General features: G+C 44.7%; 1 protein-coding gene across 7 annotated transcripts in view; it reads left to right on the forward strand.

Moving 5' to 3' along the window:
* GNG7 (G protein subunit gamma 7) overlaps window positions 1–19,086 on the forward strand; it is a 118,220-nt gene extending 99,134 nt beyond the window's left edge. For 5 of the 7 annotated variants that reach the window (XR_010921990.1, XM_067559735.1, XM_067559744.1 and 2 more), the window contains 2 exons: window positions 9,047–9,164; window positions 12,969–19,086. Coding sequence is in view for 6 of the 7 variants with exons in the window: in XM_067559735.1 (XP_067415836.1) it covers window positions 9,084–9,164; window positions 12,969–13,094 (207 nt within the window). In the remaining variant the exon portion in view is untranslated. Of the gene's footprint in view, window positions 1–2,440; window positions 2,807–8,906; window positions 8,937–9,046; window positions 9,165–12,968 lie in introns of those variants that run through there. The other 2 variants (XM_067559763.1, XM_067559753.1) reach the window with 2 other exon arrangements.
* Window positions 19,087–19,476: the final 390 nt, after the last annotated feature.

Raw genomic sequence — 19,476 nt, forward strand, 5'->3', positions numbered from 1 at the left:
CTTTCCTCTTGGGATTTACTCTGTTTTCCATGATCAGTTTTGCCTTTATTTTATACCTGGAATTCATGTAAGCCTCCCCAAATCAAAATTCTTTCTGCTTGGCTGCTCTGTCCCTGCTTCTGGTCTATTGCTGCTCTGTCCTTCATCACCCCCACTCTTGATTTACTGCAACACTGCACAGTGCTTCCTCACTGCTTTCAACACTTGTTTCCTTAAAGAGCTTTCCAAACACTGCCAGTTAGTACAATACCCGTGTTGAATTTACGTACACGTTCTTCATTTCATTGATTGCTTTCTCTCCCAATGGCTGCCTTCGTAGTATTTTTACTTGCATTTGGGAGGGTGCAGCAATGTTGTTCTATGGGAAGTGCTATTACCTTGTTTCTGTCGCATGTGTCCTGTGCTTGCGTCACCTCTTCAACATTGCTTTTCAATGACCAGGTGATCATGACCCATAGTTTGTTCCCTTTCTAAAGTCTTCAGAGCGCTGTGCTGTTGGAGGAGGAATGGGGAGATAAGCAGTCTTGAAGTTCTCTGCCTAACTTTCTGAAGTTTTAGACTCCAGCCATACTATAATTGCTTACACAACAAAGTGAATATACATATAGGAGTGTTTTAACACTGCATGTATTAATGCAACATTCCTGAAACCCAGGCTGTTTTGCCTGCAGAAGCACTGTCTTTTGGAGTGCTGGGTCAGAGAAGGGGGAGAGTGAGTAGGAAGAGAGTTAAAACCTGGCTAGGCAAAGGAGGAATGACGCAGGAGATTTCTTTTCAATGGGATCACTTTGCTGAGTCATGAGCGGAAGGCAGTTTGCATTGTTGTTGTTTGTAGGCGTGTTAGTCCCAGGTTATCAAAGACAAGGTAGGTGAGGGAATACCTTCTATTGGCACAATACCTATGTGGTATTTACATGCACATTCTTAATTTAATTGATTTCCATCTCTCCCAATGGCTGCTTTTGTAGTAGTAATAAAATATATTACCTCACCTACCTTGTGTGTCTCGTATCCTGGGACCAAAATGGCTACAGCACTGTGAACAATATGAAAGATATCGAATTTAGCTGTTTAAAATGGAAACTTCACAACATGAAGGAAACGAGACTAAACAGTGACATCTACTTCCTGATGCAAGAAATAAAACATCAACCCCAAAGGATTTACCATCTGTAATCTTCTGACCACTAGATACAACTGCAAATATACCGAACAGGTCTGCAGAAGGACTTTTAAAAAAAAACCCAAAAACTGAGGAACCATCTCCTGCATCTCACCTACTTCAGAAAGGACCTCCTTCAAACAAGAAATCATCTCATGCTCCCACACACTGGAAATCCGAAAACCTAATACATAAGTTATTACAGAAGTTGAAAGGATATTACCTCCCCTATCTTATTTCTCAGCAAAAGCAGAACAGTCTATGGACTGTGAACAGTTTTCATAGCAGAATCATCATTGGAGATGACCCAGAAAGGATGGGTCTTCCTAGACAGGTATCTAAATATTCTTTAGTGCTTCTCTCTATATCTTTGTAAGGTATCATCCCTGATTTACAGGTAAGGAACATTGGGTGTGAAAATTATTTGCCCAGGGTTGCACAACAAATCAGTGGTAGAGATGTGAGAACAACCCAACTGTCCTGACTGTCTTGTGCTTCCTTTATTCTCTTTAAAATTGTATTCCCGGGTACACACCCCTTTAAAAATATTATCCTCGAGGGGAAAAGAGCAGTTTCAGTGTGGCCTAAACCTCATTCCGATATGAACTAGCATAGGATCACAAATGCTTTGCTCAAACACACTTCCATACAGTCCTCTTCCAAAGGATTTTGCATTGGGAGTTGTTTACGTATCCATTATAAATCTACTGAATGACATCTTTAAAAGTTTATTTTGGCTTCTTAAAGGTCCTGAAATGGTAATCCAAGCCTTTCATGTGCTATGCAGCAAGCTGCCGGATCTTTTGTGTTCATGGTTTCCAGTTGCTAATGACGCGTTTAGTCAATTATTTACCAAGGTAACGGAAATCTTTTTTTTCAATACTTGCCTGGCAGAGCAGTGCTGGAATGTGACCTGCATTACAGCTTGGCTACCTGAAACATTCCAGCAATCAAAACTCAAGAGGCAATTTAACTATCCACCACGTTTTCAAAGAAACTGATTGAGATGTTCTTAAAGTCCAAGAACACACTGATACCATGCAGCTAAGACTAGAGGTATGCTTGACCAGATCTGTAGTAACAGCAGTTCTTTTTAGCTTGCTTGAGAAGTGGGGACTGCTGTCAGTACATGCAATGTATGTGTTGAATGGGTGCATGATAGGTCAATGGAAGAGCAGCACGTGTGCATAGTAATAACCCAAGTTGCATAACTGCTGTATACTCCACTAGGTGAGGGATTTTATATTTGGCTAAATCTCCAATGTAAGGCTCCCTGATGTAGAGCTGCATGCTAAATTGCTCACTAAATTTTGAAAATACTATAAGAAAAATTGCACTAAGAAGCCATTCAATACATCAGAGGAAATAAACAGTTGCCTTTCTTGTTTCTTAGGCCTCCACTTTTCCCTGCAAAGCTCCTTTTCGTTTAACATCCAGTGTGGTGTTGGTGCTGATGTTCCAACAGCTATAGTTGCTTCTGCAAGCGGAGCTCAGGTGAGCTGCTGCTGGCTGACCATAAAGTCTGGAAGCAAACAACAAATGTCCAAGCACTTATTTCTTCCCCAAACTTGGAATGAATCAACAGTAAGAAATCATTGGCCTTCTGCAGCACCTTTCCGCCATAGCGCTGAGGGCTTTACAAAGGTGGGTTAACATTAATACTTAAATATGGCTTTGCCATCTTCGTGCATTATGAAAATTTAACAAATCCTCAATATCTCTGAGGTGGGCAGGTATTTCCATTTCCACTTTATAGATGAAGAAACAGACATAGGCAGGTTACATGACTTGCCTTGGTCTCACCAATTAATTTCTAATCCTGGAGAAGAGTCCATACAAGCTCCCCACCCCTAGCAGCTGCACCATTTGGTAACTTTGGCAGGCAGGAGTGCTACTGTCGATTGGCCACCAACATTCTAACAACTGTCATCTAATTCTACTCAGAGCAGGTCTAGACAACATGCAGACAACCAGTGACTGCCAGCACCTCGTCTGTGCTCTCATAATGATGGGAAATCAGAAAAATCAGTCTAGTGTAAACAAAGCATTGTGGCCGGAGTTCCAGTTCCTCCACAGGGTGTGTTGAATTTTGCATTTGTCACCCTTTTAATGTAAAGCGTCCTAGAGTATGTCTACACTGTCAGCGGCATTGTTGGCAGTGCAGGATCGATTCCTCGGGATCGATTGACCAGCTCAATCGATCCCGGAAGTCGACGCCACTAATCCACCCCCGCAAGAAGAGTAACACTGTGTCGACTGGAGGGCATTTCCCATTGGCGCAGCGCAGTGGGGACGCCGTGGTAAGTAGAAGTTAGTAAAAAGCTGAAATCCACCAGCAGTGTAGACCAGGCCCTACATTATAACCAGGCCTGTAGTTTCCTTGAGAAAGAGAAGCAAGGTATGAGCAATGGTTTGCTGCACCTGCACTTAAATGCTCTCCAGACTTGGAATACTGCCTGGGCTTTTTAAGATGCAATTTCATTATCCTGTCCTCATGATTCAAATTGCTAGGTTAGAAATGAAAATGAAGTTAACTTAGAAGGCAGCTAAATGCAGAATAACTGATGGTCAGTGAAATTAATTTTCCCTCTTGTCTGGCTGTGAAAGCAGAGTGTACAGGGGCCTTTGTTGCTTCTCAAGTATTCTTCAAATGTACCTTCTTGAGTGAACCAGAACACATCGAGAGTATTAGCCCATATAGTCCCGGAAATTCATCTGAACAGCATTGCTTCCAACACAATCAGTTTTCAGATGAGGCTGATCTGAACATTTTATTCAGGTACAGTACAGATGTTAAGTGCACATGGGATTGTTCGGTGCATGTTGTGCATGAAGGCTATAGGTGGCATGAGGTATTTTTATATAATAAAAATATATGCAGTGGTTACTCTTTTGAGGGAGGGGGAGAAGATTCTGATGATAACCATTTGTATTTTTAAAACCAAAAAGAATCTGGGCTTTGAAGAATGACGTGATCAAAACTGAAAGGCTTAAACAATGCCTGTCTCCCTTTGTTACGCACGTCAGAGCTCCAATTAATGGTTTTGTGCCAAGTAATGATGTCAAACCCCAGAAACTGGCAAAAATTAACAATTAGGATGGCGCACAGCTTCAATAAGTTTCTTTGCATACTCATGTTAAGGAAAACTAGTTGGCTTTCTGCAGATTGGAGCCCACATTTATAAAATAGGAGTTGAGGGTTCTTGACCCTTTGCAGAGTTGGGTCCTAAATGTTCCACACTGATCTGGTGAGAATTGCAGAGCAGCTTTTTGGTCAGATTATTTGTAGGTAATCCCAAATGAAACTAGGATTGTAGTTTTAATTTCACTCGTGGTCCTACTGGATTTAATAACTGTCTAATCCTTTGTTTGACTGCCATGCATTAATAGATGAATGGGGCATAAATCTGGGGGGTTCAGGAGATTTAAACTCTGTGCATTCTGCAAAAAGCCTAGGCACTGTACTGTGAACCTGTAGTGGTGATCTTAGTGCAACTCTACTGTAAACAAATGTGAGAACTTCAGTTTACTAAGGTCCAAAACTCAGCTAAACCAAACATGGTTGAGTTAGTTTTGTATGTGAAGGAGATCTTTGGGGGGGTCAGGAGAAGGGAACAACTATTTGAATGCCTTCTATAAAAATTCAAGGGCTAATCTAGCACCCTTCTCTACCTGGTATTGCCATTGTGCATACACAGTTCCTACAGACTTCAATGAGTGGTGGGGTCATCTGGTGCCAAGACGGGTATGCCTGCCATCTATCGCTCCACCCAGTTAGGGAACACCATCACAATAAAGCTATCCACTATGTACTGCACATTGCCAAGTCGCTACCCATCTTAGCAGAAGTCGATTTATGGCCCTGTATACTTGGATCACAACAGCTCCCACAGTCAATTTACCAACTCCAAATTGATTCCCACTGACCGCTAGCAGTCTGGTGTCACACGTTTCCACAGAGCGCTTGCCACTTGCTTCTCCATTGTCAGAGCAGGTCTCATTTTCATGTTGCAGCGCTTCAGGGTTGGTGAAAGCACTGCACACAGTTCCTGGAAAGGGGCCTTCTGCATTTGAAAGTGCTGCATCCACTGCTTGTCATCCCATATCTGCATAACAATGCGATCCCACCAGTCAGTGCTTGTTTCCTGGGACCAGAAATGGCGCTCCATGTTCAGGAACTGCGCGACTGCTAGCAGGAACTGGGAATTGTTTCGTTCTATGGCTTGCAGCGGGGCTGCTTGGATGACATCACAGTGTTCCACACGGTGGCTCCTGTCTCGGCTCTGGAAATACTGCAGGATGAAGCAGGAGATGTTTGTAATTCTCACAAGAGCGTACAGATGATCAGGGTCTATGTCCTATGCATGGCTAAGCCAGGCTTTTGAATAAAGGCACTAAAAAATATGGGCTGTTTGCCATTGATATTGGGGAGGGAAGGAGGAAACTGCATCATGGGAGGTCAAAGCCATGTTCCCATTTGCCCCCTGCAACAGTGTTTTGGTCCCATGAGGCTTTGCAAGCCCTTCCCAAAACCCCTTGCAGCTAGTTGCATTGTGGGATAGCTACCCACGGTGCACTGCTCTGTGCATCACTGCAAGCTCTGCTAGTGAGGACACACTCCACCGACACAGTGAGTGTAGTATGACACATCCGACCGACTTACTGTGGTGGCTGGATGTCAACTTCAATTAAGTCAATTTAACTTCAGTGTAGACATGCCCTCAGTATAAGAGCTCAGTGCTGAATAAGTTTGCTTCCTGCAGATGATACAAGGTTGCATCACAGGCCTCTGAGGTTCCTGTTCTGAATTTGTCAGTATTTGTTGGGGAGATTAGCAGTTCTTGTGTAGCTCTGCACACTATAACAGCAAGCTTTTTTCAAGATAAAGTGCCCTTTGCAGCTCCTAGCTTATGTTGGTACAATCTAGAAAAACTTCTTTTTAAAGCAACTATTTTCACCCGTGGGTGGGTGAGGTGGAACTGTGGTTGCTTTTTCATGGGAAAAGATAGAAATTTTGGAGCATCCTAAGCATGCTCCCTCTCTACTCACTGTGTCCAGAAAAGTGCTGAGTCATACAAAGTTGACGCTTTCCCATGCACCCTTCTAGGCAATCTCAAGGAGGCAGATTGTGCTGCAGGGAAGCCAAGTTTTTAAGATTGTGACATCTGGGTCTCGTGACAGTAGTGTGCTGAGACAGCTGATTAAGATTTTGTAGTATCCCATCACTTTTTAATTCCAGATACCATTATGCCCCAACCTGCAGAGTCACTGGAGTTTGGATTTGGGTGGTTGCAGATGCCAGTAGTTTGAGGCAAGAATCAGGACCTGTACTTCCCCTTGTAAACCACCTGTATTTTATCTCTGTGGCTTTTCTTTTCCTGAGAAACCAGAAATTCTACATGAGCTGAGTTGCCGCCTCCTGCTTTAAAATAAAACTTTGCTTGACCTATTAAAATGCTGTTGACAACAGATTCTCCGGTAACAATATTTTGAGGGTTGATACGTTGCACTGATAACATATTCCAGTGTACAGGAGGGGAAACTTCCAAATAAAATTCCTGTGTACTGCATTAGGGAGTAGTCTAATAATAGAATTAGTCATGTTGGCTGAAACACCATTTGTTTTTCTTCAGCATTCCATGTTACCAAACGAAATTCACGAGTAGAATTTGTCATGGATCTGAAAGTTCACTGAGGATTGCACAATTCTGCCAAGCAAAACAGGCCCAGAGTGTGCCATTCTGGTCCAGAATACACCCTTTTAATGTCTATATTTAGACTGAGAGGATATTTTTAAGCAGGACAAATGCCTGTTTTTCCCTCTTAAAAAGAGCAGTTTAGTTGTCTGCTTTGAAGCTGTCCGGGTTGGAAAAATTGTGGATTAAAGCTAGCACTCAAGGACTCCTGTAGCTGGCTGACTAGAGATCTGGGAGTGTGGTTCATCTCCAGCCTGATGTTTGCTCTGATTTTAAGTCCAATTGCAATTACCAAGGGTTTGGCAGTTGGTATAGGAGTCGCAAGATGGGAGGCAATATTGACTCACTGCCTCCCTCCCTGTCATCTCAATTCCCAACAGTTTCCTTCAGATCATGGGTGTGTCTTTGTCAGGAAAAGCAGAGGAGACTCTTTCAAATGCCTCCTCTGGAACTGCCCGGGGGTAATACAGATGTAGCAGCAGCCTGTGGGACTGTTCAGTGGCGGATATCAGGGAGCAAAATTTGCTAAAGGGGGTCAGGTTGAAACTGTGGCAAAGGGTAACACTCCTGCATATCACAGGATGCTGCGTCCATGATTGCAAATGAAGGGGGCTGCCAAGCCAGTCATCAGCACTATGCTTTGATGACAGTAGCTGAGTTTTATTTTAATTTGAACAAACCCACCTAAAGTAGATGACAAAAGCAATGTTGGGGGCTACTTTCTAATGTTTAAAGAAGGGCATTTAATTACTTTACCGTGATTGCCCTGAATTGAACTGGCCTCTGTCCTACAGATTTATTCAAGGGATGAATATCGTAGTTCTGGACAGTGTTGAATTGCTGCCTCAGGTTTGCTCTGCTGCCCTGGGAACAATGTTTGTTTTGTGCCAGGCTGCAGCCTTCTTAAAACCCAAGGCAGTAGCATGATTGAAACCCTGATTGTGTCTGCGCTGCACAGCTAAACAATGCTAGCTGTGGTGGAGGCTCAATGTGTCAGAAGTGTCCCCCAATGTATTTGACTTTCTGCAGCATTGATGGTACCAAGATCTTGTTCCCTTCATCACATAGACAGCTCCCAGGGCAGCTGAAGAGGTGGACAGACAATGAAATCCCTTCCCGTTGCTTTGCGTGACTCTGGATCACGCTGCCACGTTTTCTGAAACATGTCGTCACCACTGGCATTGTTCCAGCATGAGCACTGCTTTCATGTACTTGGCTTTGACATACACTCAGGCCCATATTTTTTGCAAGACCTCATCCGAGACATATGCTCTAAATATCCCTGAAAAGGCCTTGTATCAGCTCATCTCTGACTTTTTCTCTGCTCCTTGTCTAGGCACTAGCCTCCTTTCTATGCTGCTCCCCCTTCTGGTGTGAGAGCCTTTTTCTCTGCTCTTCCTGCCATCTTGGGTCTTCGCTGCTCCTTGGTTATCCATCTAAATTCCCATCCCGGTGGAGATTTCTCCTTTGAGCTGTTTGAGTTTCTTACTCTGCTTTTCAAAGACACCCATTTAAAAATCAGTTTGGTGGTCAGGGTGACGTATGTTTTGTATTGTGCTGGTCCCAAGGGGCCTTAATCACGGATCAGGGCCCCACTGTGCGTGGCACCATACTCTCACACAGCAGAGAGACCGTTCCTGCCTCAAACAGCTTCCAGTGTAAGTACGAGATGAGACAACAGGTAAATGCAACAAGCAGAAGATGAGGGTGGGAACCCAAAGAAACAATGAGACCCATCTAACTAGAAATGTTTCGCCTGAGATAACTGGAAAATGTTTCTGTTAATATTTCAGTCTGCTCAGTTTGTGCATTTGGCAGCACGTCCTGTATAGTCTTTCACTTTTCCTCTGTAGTTAGTAAGCTCCTCCCTTGCTGAAAAGACCCTTATAATATATAAACAGGAGCATAGTAATACCTTTATTCAAAATGTATCTAATAAAGGGAACTTGGAAAACAAGTCACAACATATTACATAGGATCTCTTCTAGATTGGTTACATGAGTTTCTTGTTGCAGTTCTGAACAGTGACATCTTATATGTTGCATTAGATTCAGCGTGAAGACACAGTGGACAAGAAGGTGAAATCCTGCTGCTTTAGCCCTTTCTCTATCTTTCCGAGAGGATGTAGTGCAGAGTGGACCTTTCGCTTCTAAAATCCAACCTTTCTCTCTGTTTTGATTTGTCGTAGCGTTCTGGGTGCTGGGGCCTAGAACCGATGGCAGACAATGTCAACGACTAACAACATAGCACAGGCCCGAAAGCTGGTGGAGCAGCTCCGTATCGAGGCTGGGATTGAGAGGATCAAGGTGAGAAGGGGCTGGGAGTCGCATGCATGAGTAACCTTTCTCTGGGGTTGGGAAGAGAGGAGCCTCTCTGTTCAATGCTCGTTAGCCTGCCCCAGAACAGGCTATGGAACCGCTCCATGTTGCTATTGAATCATGGCCTGTTGCTAGAAAGTTTCCCGTAACTCCTATGGACGAATGCTGTTTGGGAACTGCTGCAGATTGTCGCTCTCTATATTGCTTTGTGCTATGTAGACTGCTCAGGGTGGGGGAAATGCTCTGTTAATGCTTGTTTGGAAAAACATTCAGTCACCATTACAGTTATGCTATGGGCAGAACCAGTTCTGTCAGCTCTGCACTGAAAGCACCCTGTAGCAGAGGCACGTGCTGCTGTGACTTCTCTAGCAGACTTGGGTTTTGCAGCACCTGTTAGTAAATGCTGCTTCCTAAATGAGTAACACACAAACCATTTCAACTTTTATTTCTCTCTCTCCTGCCTGAATGCAGTTCACAATCTCTGCCAAAGGGTCTCTGGCTTGCTGTTTCTCTGTCGTTGCTGTATCTTAGACTACAGAATAAATGCAACAGCTCTATACGCACGCACAAGTTAAACTTTGTTCTGAGGCATTTTATTGTGGCATTCTTGAGGAGTTTCTTCTGGACACATGGAATATGTCCCCTCTGCCCCTTTTCCAGTTTCCAGGAGGCACGGTGGGTGTGAGAGTGCATCCTTAAGGATGTTCTTGGATCCATGCCGCTCTCAACCCTCCAGGTGGCTGCAGTATCTCCACTCATTGAGCGTGTGAATTCCAATGGGCAGCTTCTGCTGAGGGATACAGGTGCTAGTTTGTGCATTAGCACCTTGTACTACCGGGCCCACTGTCATTCCGTATTTCTTCTCCTTGCCTGCAAACTCGTCAGCTCCTGTGACTCTTCTGTGCTTTCCACTCCAATGAGCAAGACCCCCAAAGTCATTCTTAGAACCCTTGACTCCTGTTGGGCCAATGGCCAGCAGTGTTGCACTAAATCTGGAAAATGACTTGCTTTGTATGCACTGGTCTGCAGGGGCAGGAAGGTTGTAATTCAGCATTTCAGCTGTCAGTGACTCGAAGTGAAACTCCTTGAGAGGGGAGGGGAGGTGGGTGGATTGGTAACTGCACAGAATTGTTCAAGAAAAACACTTCCTGTCATCAAGCAGAGCAAAAAAAACCTTTGGATGGCGATGAAAGACACCATAAAAACTAAAATATTGGTTAAATATACATTAACTCCTCCTGGTTTAAGAATTAAACGCTTCCTGGTTGAAGAATGTTTTCTTTGACTGTCAATTCCTGCAACTCTTGCAGGGATAGATTCATCATCTTGAGCTTTTAATGTACAGGAGGAGCTGCGTCTACTTTGGAATTTCTTTTTTAAATCCAGCCTGAGGTTTTGTAGCTGTTTTTAGGGGAAACAGTTTCCAGACTCCAGTGTTGCACTGATCAGAGAGGCCAGTTCAGGGAAGACCAAACAAATTACAGGTCTCCCTTGTCCAGACATTGCTGAGTCTCCAAGTATTACTAAGCGTCTGACTTTCAGATCCGAAACCATGCATGGTGAGGAGCAAGAAGGGCGTGTGTATAGCTACCTGCCTTTGTACTTATTGTGGATGCTTTGCTGGGAAAGAAAAACAATGGAGGGGGACTGCATTATACCACTACTTAGTGTGTATGGAGATGATGTGCTGTCTGGACCAATTTTGGTTTGGTGTTTTTAGAGCCACAAACCAAACCCTGTCCAAGCAATCGATGTGTTGGTCCTGTCAGGTAGCGGGTCAGATGTGCATGATTTTTGCCTCCCCCATGTCTTCTTTTTTCTTCCATTTTCTTCTCTGGATGTTTCGTAATGAAAATGTCTATCTGCATTGCAAATAAATATGGATGAACTCACCGCTCCATCAGTGCCCCACAATCCTGATCTGTCTCTCCAGTTCCCGAATAACTCAGCGTGCCGTCCAACCTAAAGAGTTCGCACACCTCTAGTACAGAACACCGCCTGTTCCCCGTTGTCTCTTTCCCTGTTCCTTCTTCGGTTCGTTTCAACTCTTTAGAAATCACTTAAAGATTTAGGATCATTGCCAGGGCATTCCAGCCACTTGCTGTCTGACTTCTTCAAGATAATCTCTCTCCCCTGCCTGTGCTGTGGAATTAGGAATCATTACCGTCCCTTCGAGCCCCATGTGAGTAGTTGGTTTTAAATGGAGGCTTGACCTGGTCATTGATTGCAGAGCAGATAGTTACACTCTCCCCTCCACAGGTTTGGTGTTAGAAACCTGCCATGACTCTTAGGCTTTCTAGAAACTATCGCAATATACTATTATACTGAGACTCCAACCAAGAGTGTGTAGCAGGTACTTTGCCAATAAATAGCGATGGTCCCTGCCCACAAGAGCTTACGGTAAGACAGAGGGTGGGAGGAAGTATGGATGAAGAAGTGAGGCATAGATGAAGTGACATGCCCAAGTCAGTCTGTGGCAGAGCCTGCAACAGAACACAGATCTCCTGAGTCCCAGCTCAGTGCCTTCAGCACCAGGCTACCCTTCCTCTTGCACTTGGTACCTTGAATTGTGGCTAGACGGTTTAGAAATGGAAACACTCCAGCTTGCTGAATCTTCCAGTGCAAGCTCTCGTTCTGCAGGCTTTACTGGGAGGTGTCCTGACTGCATCCTGCGGTGTGAGGCAGCGTGTAGGGAGTTTTCCTTCTCATAATTATTTACTTAATTACTCCTACCAGTGAGACTAAAATCTATTGGACTAAAATCATCTCCCCAGGGAAACAGTGGAAGCCCCTTTGCTTGGGTCATTTATACATGGTGTAGACAAAGCACTAAAAAACAGATTAAAGGTCCATTCTCTGCCGTCCAAGGGTGTGGGATGGAATTAAATGTAATAAGTCTTTTCATTCTTAAATGTCTATGCAGTCTGTGATTCTGCGAAAGGTTTGCAATGGCAGGATCTGATGCTGAAATAGAAACCTAGACTAAAACAATTACAAATACAAGTAATTCACATCTGGGACCAGACGAGACCTCCTGTGATGTGATGATTCCGTATGTTTTGTGTTAGCCTTATGTGCAACCAGCTATTAAGTCAATAGCAAAGGATTCAGTATTAAGTGCAGTCTCCAAAGCTGATGAAACCTCTCTGACTTAAACCTAACCATGCATCCCAGTCTTCTAATTACTAAAAGGTGCATCTGAGTTTCCGTCCTTCCATCTAGTGTCTGGGTTGGGTTGTTACTCCAGGATCCAAATTCTCAGAATAAATCTTTGAACTAAAATAAGCACAGTCCTAAGTAACGGCTTCTACTTTCAGTGCTGTGGTTTTCAGACTCCATTTTTAGCAGCAGAGAACGGCCGCTTCCAGGCATGCGTTCTGTCCTAAAGTCCTTAATCATGAGAGAAATTACTTATGGGATGGGGGAATATAATTTTAAAAATCTCTTTCCCCACCCTCCCCACAGGAGAGAGAGTTTTCCCTTATGCGTCAGTTTATTTATACCACAGTCTTAAATAATTTCTTTCCATGCTCGTTTCCCCTTTTTATTTCTGATGATCAGTTTTGTAGAGTTTCCATTGTGAAACATTTGGACTGGTAACGTCACTATCCCTAAAATTCCACTCTCTGGCTCTCCTTAGAGCACTTGCTGGACATTTGTATAACTCAAAATTATGTTTAAGAGCAGCTGGTCTTGTGCACACCACTTGAGGTGGGTGCTGCCTGTTTGGGGAGTTCGTGGGGATATCCTAGGCATTCTCACTAAAACTCTTCTTTCTCTCTGGACATTTAGGTCTCCAAAGCATCTTCTGAACTAATGAATTACTGTGAGCAACATGCCAGGAATGACCCACTGCTGGTTGGAGTGCCCGCCTCGGAGAATCCTTTTAAGGACAAAAAGCCTTGTATCATCCTATAGCTTTCCTTGCTCTCACGCGCACTCTCTCTCAGGCAGGGCACTGTTCTGTATCGATTTAAACCAAGTCACAAACTTAAAACTGCGCAGAGGGATAAACACTAAATGTTGGCGTCAAAAAGAACTTAAAATCTCAAATTAGGAGTGTTCAGAAGGGGGCTCGGCTGTTCCTGAGTGATTTCCATACTGAGGGGGGTTCAAATTTAAAGAACAGCGTTGGGGTGGGTGGGCTCATTATTAATACAGTTTCAATGTTCTCATTCTGGTTTCAAGGGTGGTGGGGGAAACAAGAATTTAACTGCATTCACCAATGGGATTTATGGCCTCTTGAAAAGATGGAGTTTTGACCTTTTAAAGTATTTGGGTAACGCTTTGGGTGTGCTTTTGATTGTTATTCCAGTTGACCTATTGTTGAAAGAATTTCAGTCTAATTTGCTCTGTTTCTTGAGGGGAGAGGAGATTTGGGCAGAGGAGGTGGCAGTGGTTTTTAAAATTTCTTTTAAAAAAAAAAAAAAAAAAAAAAAAAAGATATTGCAAATTCGTAAATTCAGAAGTGGTGGTGGGGGATGGAGGGCAAAGTGTTTGACAGCTGTATTGTAAAGTGTAATGAAATCATGAAACTTTCTCTCCATGAAATGTGGCATGTGGCTCTGAAGCATCATATGATCTTACGGTATTTGTAACAAACAGATCACATTGTGGGGATAATATACTTCATAGAGTGACCTATCAGCCGTGAAAACTGAAGTGACTATCTCTGTCATGTTTGGCTCAAGCCCTTAGATGCTGGAACTAAGGGTGCCATTGAAATGATTTCCATTATATCCAGGGTTTACAGTTTGGTTCAATGGCTCTCAGCACCCCACTATAAAAATGGTGCCAGCAGCCCCTGCCCAATGCAAAGGAGATGTGGGTATTTACACCCTCTGATCACAATTTGGATTTTTAGTTCGATGTTACCACTATTTTCCCAGCAGGACTGCGATGTTGGGGTTCTTAGTTGGGTTTGTTCTGTCTTTTTCGGATGGGCGGTGGGTTTCATTCTGTTCTGCAGTGTCCTGTTGAAACTTTTCTATCCAGTCCTTTCAGAGATTCTACGTCCAAAACACTAGAACTGGCAGCTGCTGCCCTCCCATCTCTCCTCAGTGATGAACATGAATCTGCTGCATTAAAACCTATTCATTGGCAGGGATGGGGTTATGGCTGTAAGGAAGAAGTATTAAATCCAACAGTTTCCATCCCTTGGAAATATGAAATGTAACTAGTTTTTCATTTGCCAACATAACTACAGGCATTGTGATTTAGGAATAAACTTGACACAGAGCAGGCGGTAGAAGAAGGAGGTAGTCACTTCTGTTTTGCCTTTGTCACCTGCGGCAGGATGTAAGTGACAGTAATAACGATTCATAGGGGGACTGTACAGAGAACAAGGCCTTTTGTGGATCCTTGATGCAGCATGCAGGATCTGAGCAGCCCCTTCCCCTGCAGTGCAACCCAAATGGTGCTTGGAAGAAAGATCAGAGCTCAGGGAAGTACTGCCGCCTCTCCCTTGTAGCTAGATTTATTACCATGGGGTGCATCCTGGGATCATTTTCTAGGAACATAGCAGAATTCTGAATCGTCCTCTGTCACAGCAGTGGATTTGCTTATCAGCTTATAAGCGAACCTGTCTAATACTGTCAGCTTTATCTAAACAGGCAGGCCTAGATCTCTTCCTACAAGAGAACGCCCAGCTTTTGATGGAGAACATGGAAAAGCAGGTGAGCGGCCCACTTCAGAGGGATGAACAAGCTTCAGAAGCAGCAGAACAGTTACTAATGTCTTGTTTCTGATTTGCAATGGGAGTTGAGTACTGGCAAGTTCAAGGTGCAAGTACTAATCATTTTCACGTCCACTTATACATGGTCTTGCCATGTTTTGGCCCAAATTGTGTTCAAGATGAGAAGGAAAAAGGCCTCTGATATGGAATCCTAGGTAACCTCCCACACTGAGCCATTTCCTCTGTTTTGGATCGGTTTAAAATGTCAAGGCCTTCAACAGAAGCCCAGTGCTTTACCCTTTTGACGCCCTCAAATGATGGCAGGTGCCTGTCACCAGATCTACCTATGTGCTGTAGACAAGAAAAGCTAGAGGAGAACCTTGGTTTAAGTTTTCATGGAAACGCTGAGGATTTTGGCTCTTCTGAGGTCCAGTTTGGGGGAGGGAAGACGTGCATATCGATAATGGGAACCGCACCTTTTAATAGTAAAACGAGTAAGTTGGGATCAGCGTTGAGCCCAGCCTAGGCAGGCAGGCACTGTACCTCTGTTATGTTCCTGGCTGCTCCTGAAAGGGAAAAGTGCCATAGCATATTCTCAGATGCATGTGAAGTTCCCAAAGGCAGTTCTGGAACACAGTCCAGGCTCTGTCCGGATTCGTGCTCCTGGAATGCATTCCAGCAGCAGTTACTTTGAGTGAAGAGAGAGGTGGGTAAAGAGAGAGCTCTTGCCACAATAGAGCCTAAAATCTAGAGGGAGAATAGGTGAGTCGTTGACAGCAGCGCTTTGACAGAAACAGAGCTCAGATTTTTTCCCCACTCAGTGTGCACACAGGGACTGTCTGCTTGGTAATACGCTCACCGAGAGATTTACCACTGGGTGGGGGAACCTAATCATCTGAGTCTGCCTCTTCTAAAAGCCAGCTACACTGTACCTGTTTGTGCAACTGATGGACAGAGCCGGCTTCTGCTAGCGGTTGGGAGCGGCCATCATGCAGTCCAGACGTGCTCTGTTAATCACGGGGGTTCCAGATCTTTTGTCAGCTTTTTATTACACAATCACTTGCCTTTTTAAACCATTTTTTTTAAAACTAACATTTTTAACACTACTCCAAACTGCCACGCATACCGTATGTTTCCTGCTGCCACTTTCCCCTGCACTGAGGGAGCTGCGACCTTCCACTTTCCTTTCCAAGTGCCCTGGGTTCCAGTCCTGAAATCAGCCAGCAAGCTCCGACCTAGTTGCCGACACCTTTTCCTGCCCTGCCTGTGGTTGTGCGCCAGAGTAAGTGAGAGACAGAGGAGGGGAAGGTATTGCTTCCCTCTGCCATGAGCCTTCCCCTTGCTTGTTAAAAAGCCTCTGGGCTGGCACTGGGTTCACGCTCCTTGAACTGTGAACTGCTGGTTTGCTGTAGGCCATCCAGTGCATAGCATTAAACTACCTTTCAGCCAAGAGACCCAATGAGCCTCTCCCGGGGCAGCCAGCTACCTTTGGGGCTTCCTGTGGGCTGAGCTATTCCCATAAAATTGGCAAGTGATGCCTTTGTTCTCTTTGGTTCAAGTGATTTAAAACTTCTGGGGTGGGAAATTAACCCTGCCCCAAGGTGTGTCCTGGGTTCTCGACAGTGGGGTTTTCTCTTGTAGATTAAGGATTCCTTCTGTTCTTAACCTAGTACAGTTCCAGCCTTATTTTTCTACTCCAGATTGCTGATTCTTCCTCTGTCAGAGAACAGTGCATGGTGCAGTGGACCATGCAGGCAGATGCATTAATTTACAGGTCAGCCAGAAGACCTGGCTCCTTCATTTGCAGAGGAGAAAGCTAGTGGCAGGGGTTACGGCGGAAGCTATCCACTTCGACTCCACTCCAGACCCAAGTGGAAGACGTGCCAGTGTCATTAGCTCACACAGTCTGAGTCTCCCAAAACCTACACCTCTGAGGTTGATGCCATCCCTCTCTTCACTTTCAGCAGCCCTTTTCTATCCCCTTTTGCCACAGCCATCTCCTCTCCAAAGCTCTTTCAAATTGTCCCTGTGTCAGGCTCACCCCCTGTACCACGTCTGCAGAGTTAGTGTTTAGTTACCATATAAAGTGCAGACCCTCTGTTCCCACACAGGTAATTCTGCTGTTGAATCCAGCTAACCAGTCACCAAATAGTCCGGCACATTGGTGTCAACCTTCCTTTTCTCTATATATATCTGGCATAGCCAGTTCTGCACTTTCAGCTAACCTTCCTCTGTCTGAATCCCTCTAATGTGCCATCCGGTTTGATAACCGGGGAGGGGGTAGGGTGATCATTTACACTATGAAGCTGTAGTGAAGTTTAGCCTGTACCATATTACCCCATGTGTGGAGAGGCCTGGGGAATGGTCTTCTGGAGCAGGACACAATTTGAGAAGGCGAGGGTAGGCGAGGAGGAGATAGGGACAGGATGCCTGTGCCAAGAAGAGCCAACTCCCTTGATTCATACAGTCGATGTTTTTGTGGTTCCCCACAAGAGCTATGCAAAGAATATTGGGAGGAGAGAAGCTGAGGGCAGCTGGCAGCTCTGGCCGCACTGATCCAGACCATGTTTTCATGAACCTTTCACAAATGCATGCCTTGTGCTGTCAGGAGTCCCTGCCTCTCCTTGGTTTTCTCTGATGCAGATGGAGGAATGGCTGGGGGGTGGCGAAGGCAACTAGGTTTGAACAGCTAGCTCTGTTGGGCGGGAGGGTTGGAAGGAGCCTTGCCACTTGGGTAGCCGATGTATCTTCAACTGGTGACTTGTCTCTAGGTGGAAAAATCCTCAGCCTTTTTTCTTTTTTCCTTGTCTGAGTAAATGGGTGATCATACTGTAGATGGTTTTGTATAGCATAAATATAAGTGCAAATTACAGTAGCAGCTTGTACATTGTTAGTGCATTTGCCAAAAAAAAAAAAAAGACACTTTCAGGACTTTTTAAGTGCTCTGAGTGGAAGGAAGTGGTGCCTCTTTTGTGATCCAAATTAGTGGCCAGACAGCCGCTGCCAGCTCGGCCCTGGCTCCACAAAGGCCTTTGTTGATGGCAAACATGCCCAGATTTGTCTGAAGTTTCTTTAGCATGTGGTGAAGCTGTTGCCCAAAGTAGCAAGGTGAGGGATGTAATCTCTAAGCCAGTCCGTCTCCCTGCTTGTGGAGGAGTTGCAGCTGGGCCAGCAAGGAGCCAGGAGGCTCTTCCCCTGCTGTGTGCCAAGTTTCTGGGCCCTGACAAACAGGTTAGTGACACAACTACTAGCCTTGGTTCCAAAGGCTGCGTGATGCCTCCAGCTGGAGAGATGAGGCTGTTCCCTGCCATGCGCCTCACCCGCTCCTGGAACGCCCTTTACGGCCTTCCCGATGGATGGGCTATTCTTGAAACCAAGGCATAAGGTCACCCAGGATTTGGGAGCGTCTCCCATCCCCACACGTAAACAGCCACCTCGTTATAAACATAACTCCAGTGCTCCAGGATGCATCTTTGGTCCTGTTCCTCTTAGGATAAAGGCAGCTTTCCTTACCTAGCTCTGACCAGCATCCCTCCCTGTTTGAGCCAGGCTGATCCGTTAGAAGAGCAGGCCAGCTAAGCATTGGCAACGAGACGTGGAGCAGCCGTACTTGCTTTCATGCCTCCTTTGCGCTCTGGTGCACTGGGGTGCAGAAGCCTCCGTCACAAATAAGAGCACTGTGCCCTCGGTGCTTCTAAAACGTCAGTCCCTTTGGTGCTGTAGTGCGCTCTGGACATCCAGCACTGTGTCCGTTACCCTTAAATAGCCACGTTCCAGCTGTGTGAGGAGGGGGTTCAGATCATTACCCTTAGGAAATGCTAATGGGGAACTCAGAACTCTCTTGCCTGGTTCTGTGCAACAAAAATCCCTCTTCCTTTTACGAGTACTTAAAAAGTTGATTTTATTTAACTAGAGTAAAAATAACTCATTTACTTCATCAAAAAGAGAAGCCACGCGTCTGATACTTTGCGCTCTTTATTTCTCTCTGGTTTTATTATTATTTTTTGCCAAACTCTGATATTGTTGCCAAACGCAAATCAAGGTTTGTAAAAAACTGTATTTTAGGAAGTAATCTGTGTATGTAATGTAGGTTCTTCATAATGTTGCATTTTTGGATCTCTGATTTTTATTTCTGGTGTGCCATAGACCAATTTCTTGCACAGTGTTTAATATTTTGTGGAATTGTTGTTAAAAAGTGAATTGATAACACAATAAAAAGGATCACTTTTCATTTTACCTGGCATGCTCTTTATCCTTCGTACAGCCACCTGCACTGAGACGCCAGTTCTACTAGCCAGCCACAGTTCCTGAAGACTAAGCGCAGTATTATTATTATCTTGAACCTCTCTTATATAGACAAAGGACTAGAAACACAGCAGGCTAGATCTGCAACTGGTGAAAATGCGAGTAGCTCCATGGACTTCAGTGCCAGTTTTCCCCAGCTGAGAATCTGGCCCGGTATGAACAAACTTGAAGAGACCGCTAATATAGGCTGGGGCTAGATACCTTAATTTTGCATTTGTTTTGTGGTGTTTTTATCCCCAAATTCCCAAAGTGTTTTGCAGACTTTCCATCCAGGAATCTCTTCCGCAGCTGCTGAGGGTGGGACGTGATAGCAGCTAGACC

This window comes from Emydura macquarii, unplaced genomic scaffold (genome assembly GCF_026122565.2).
Source record: "Emydura macquarii macquarii isolate MOO-44397 ecotype Brisbane River unplaced genomic scaffold, CSIRO-AGI_Emac_v2 contig_306, whole genome shotgun sequence".
NCBI classification, from domain to species: domain Eukaryota; kingdom Metazoa; phylum Chordata; order Testudines; family Chelidae; genus Emydura; species Emydura macquarii.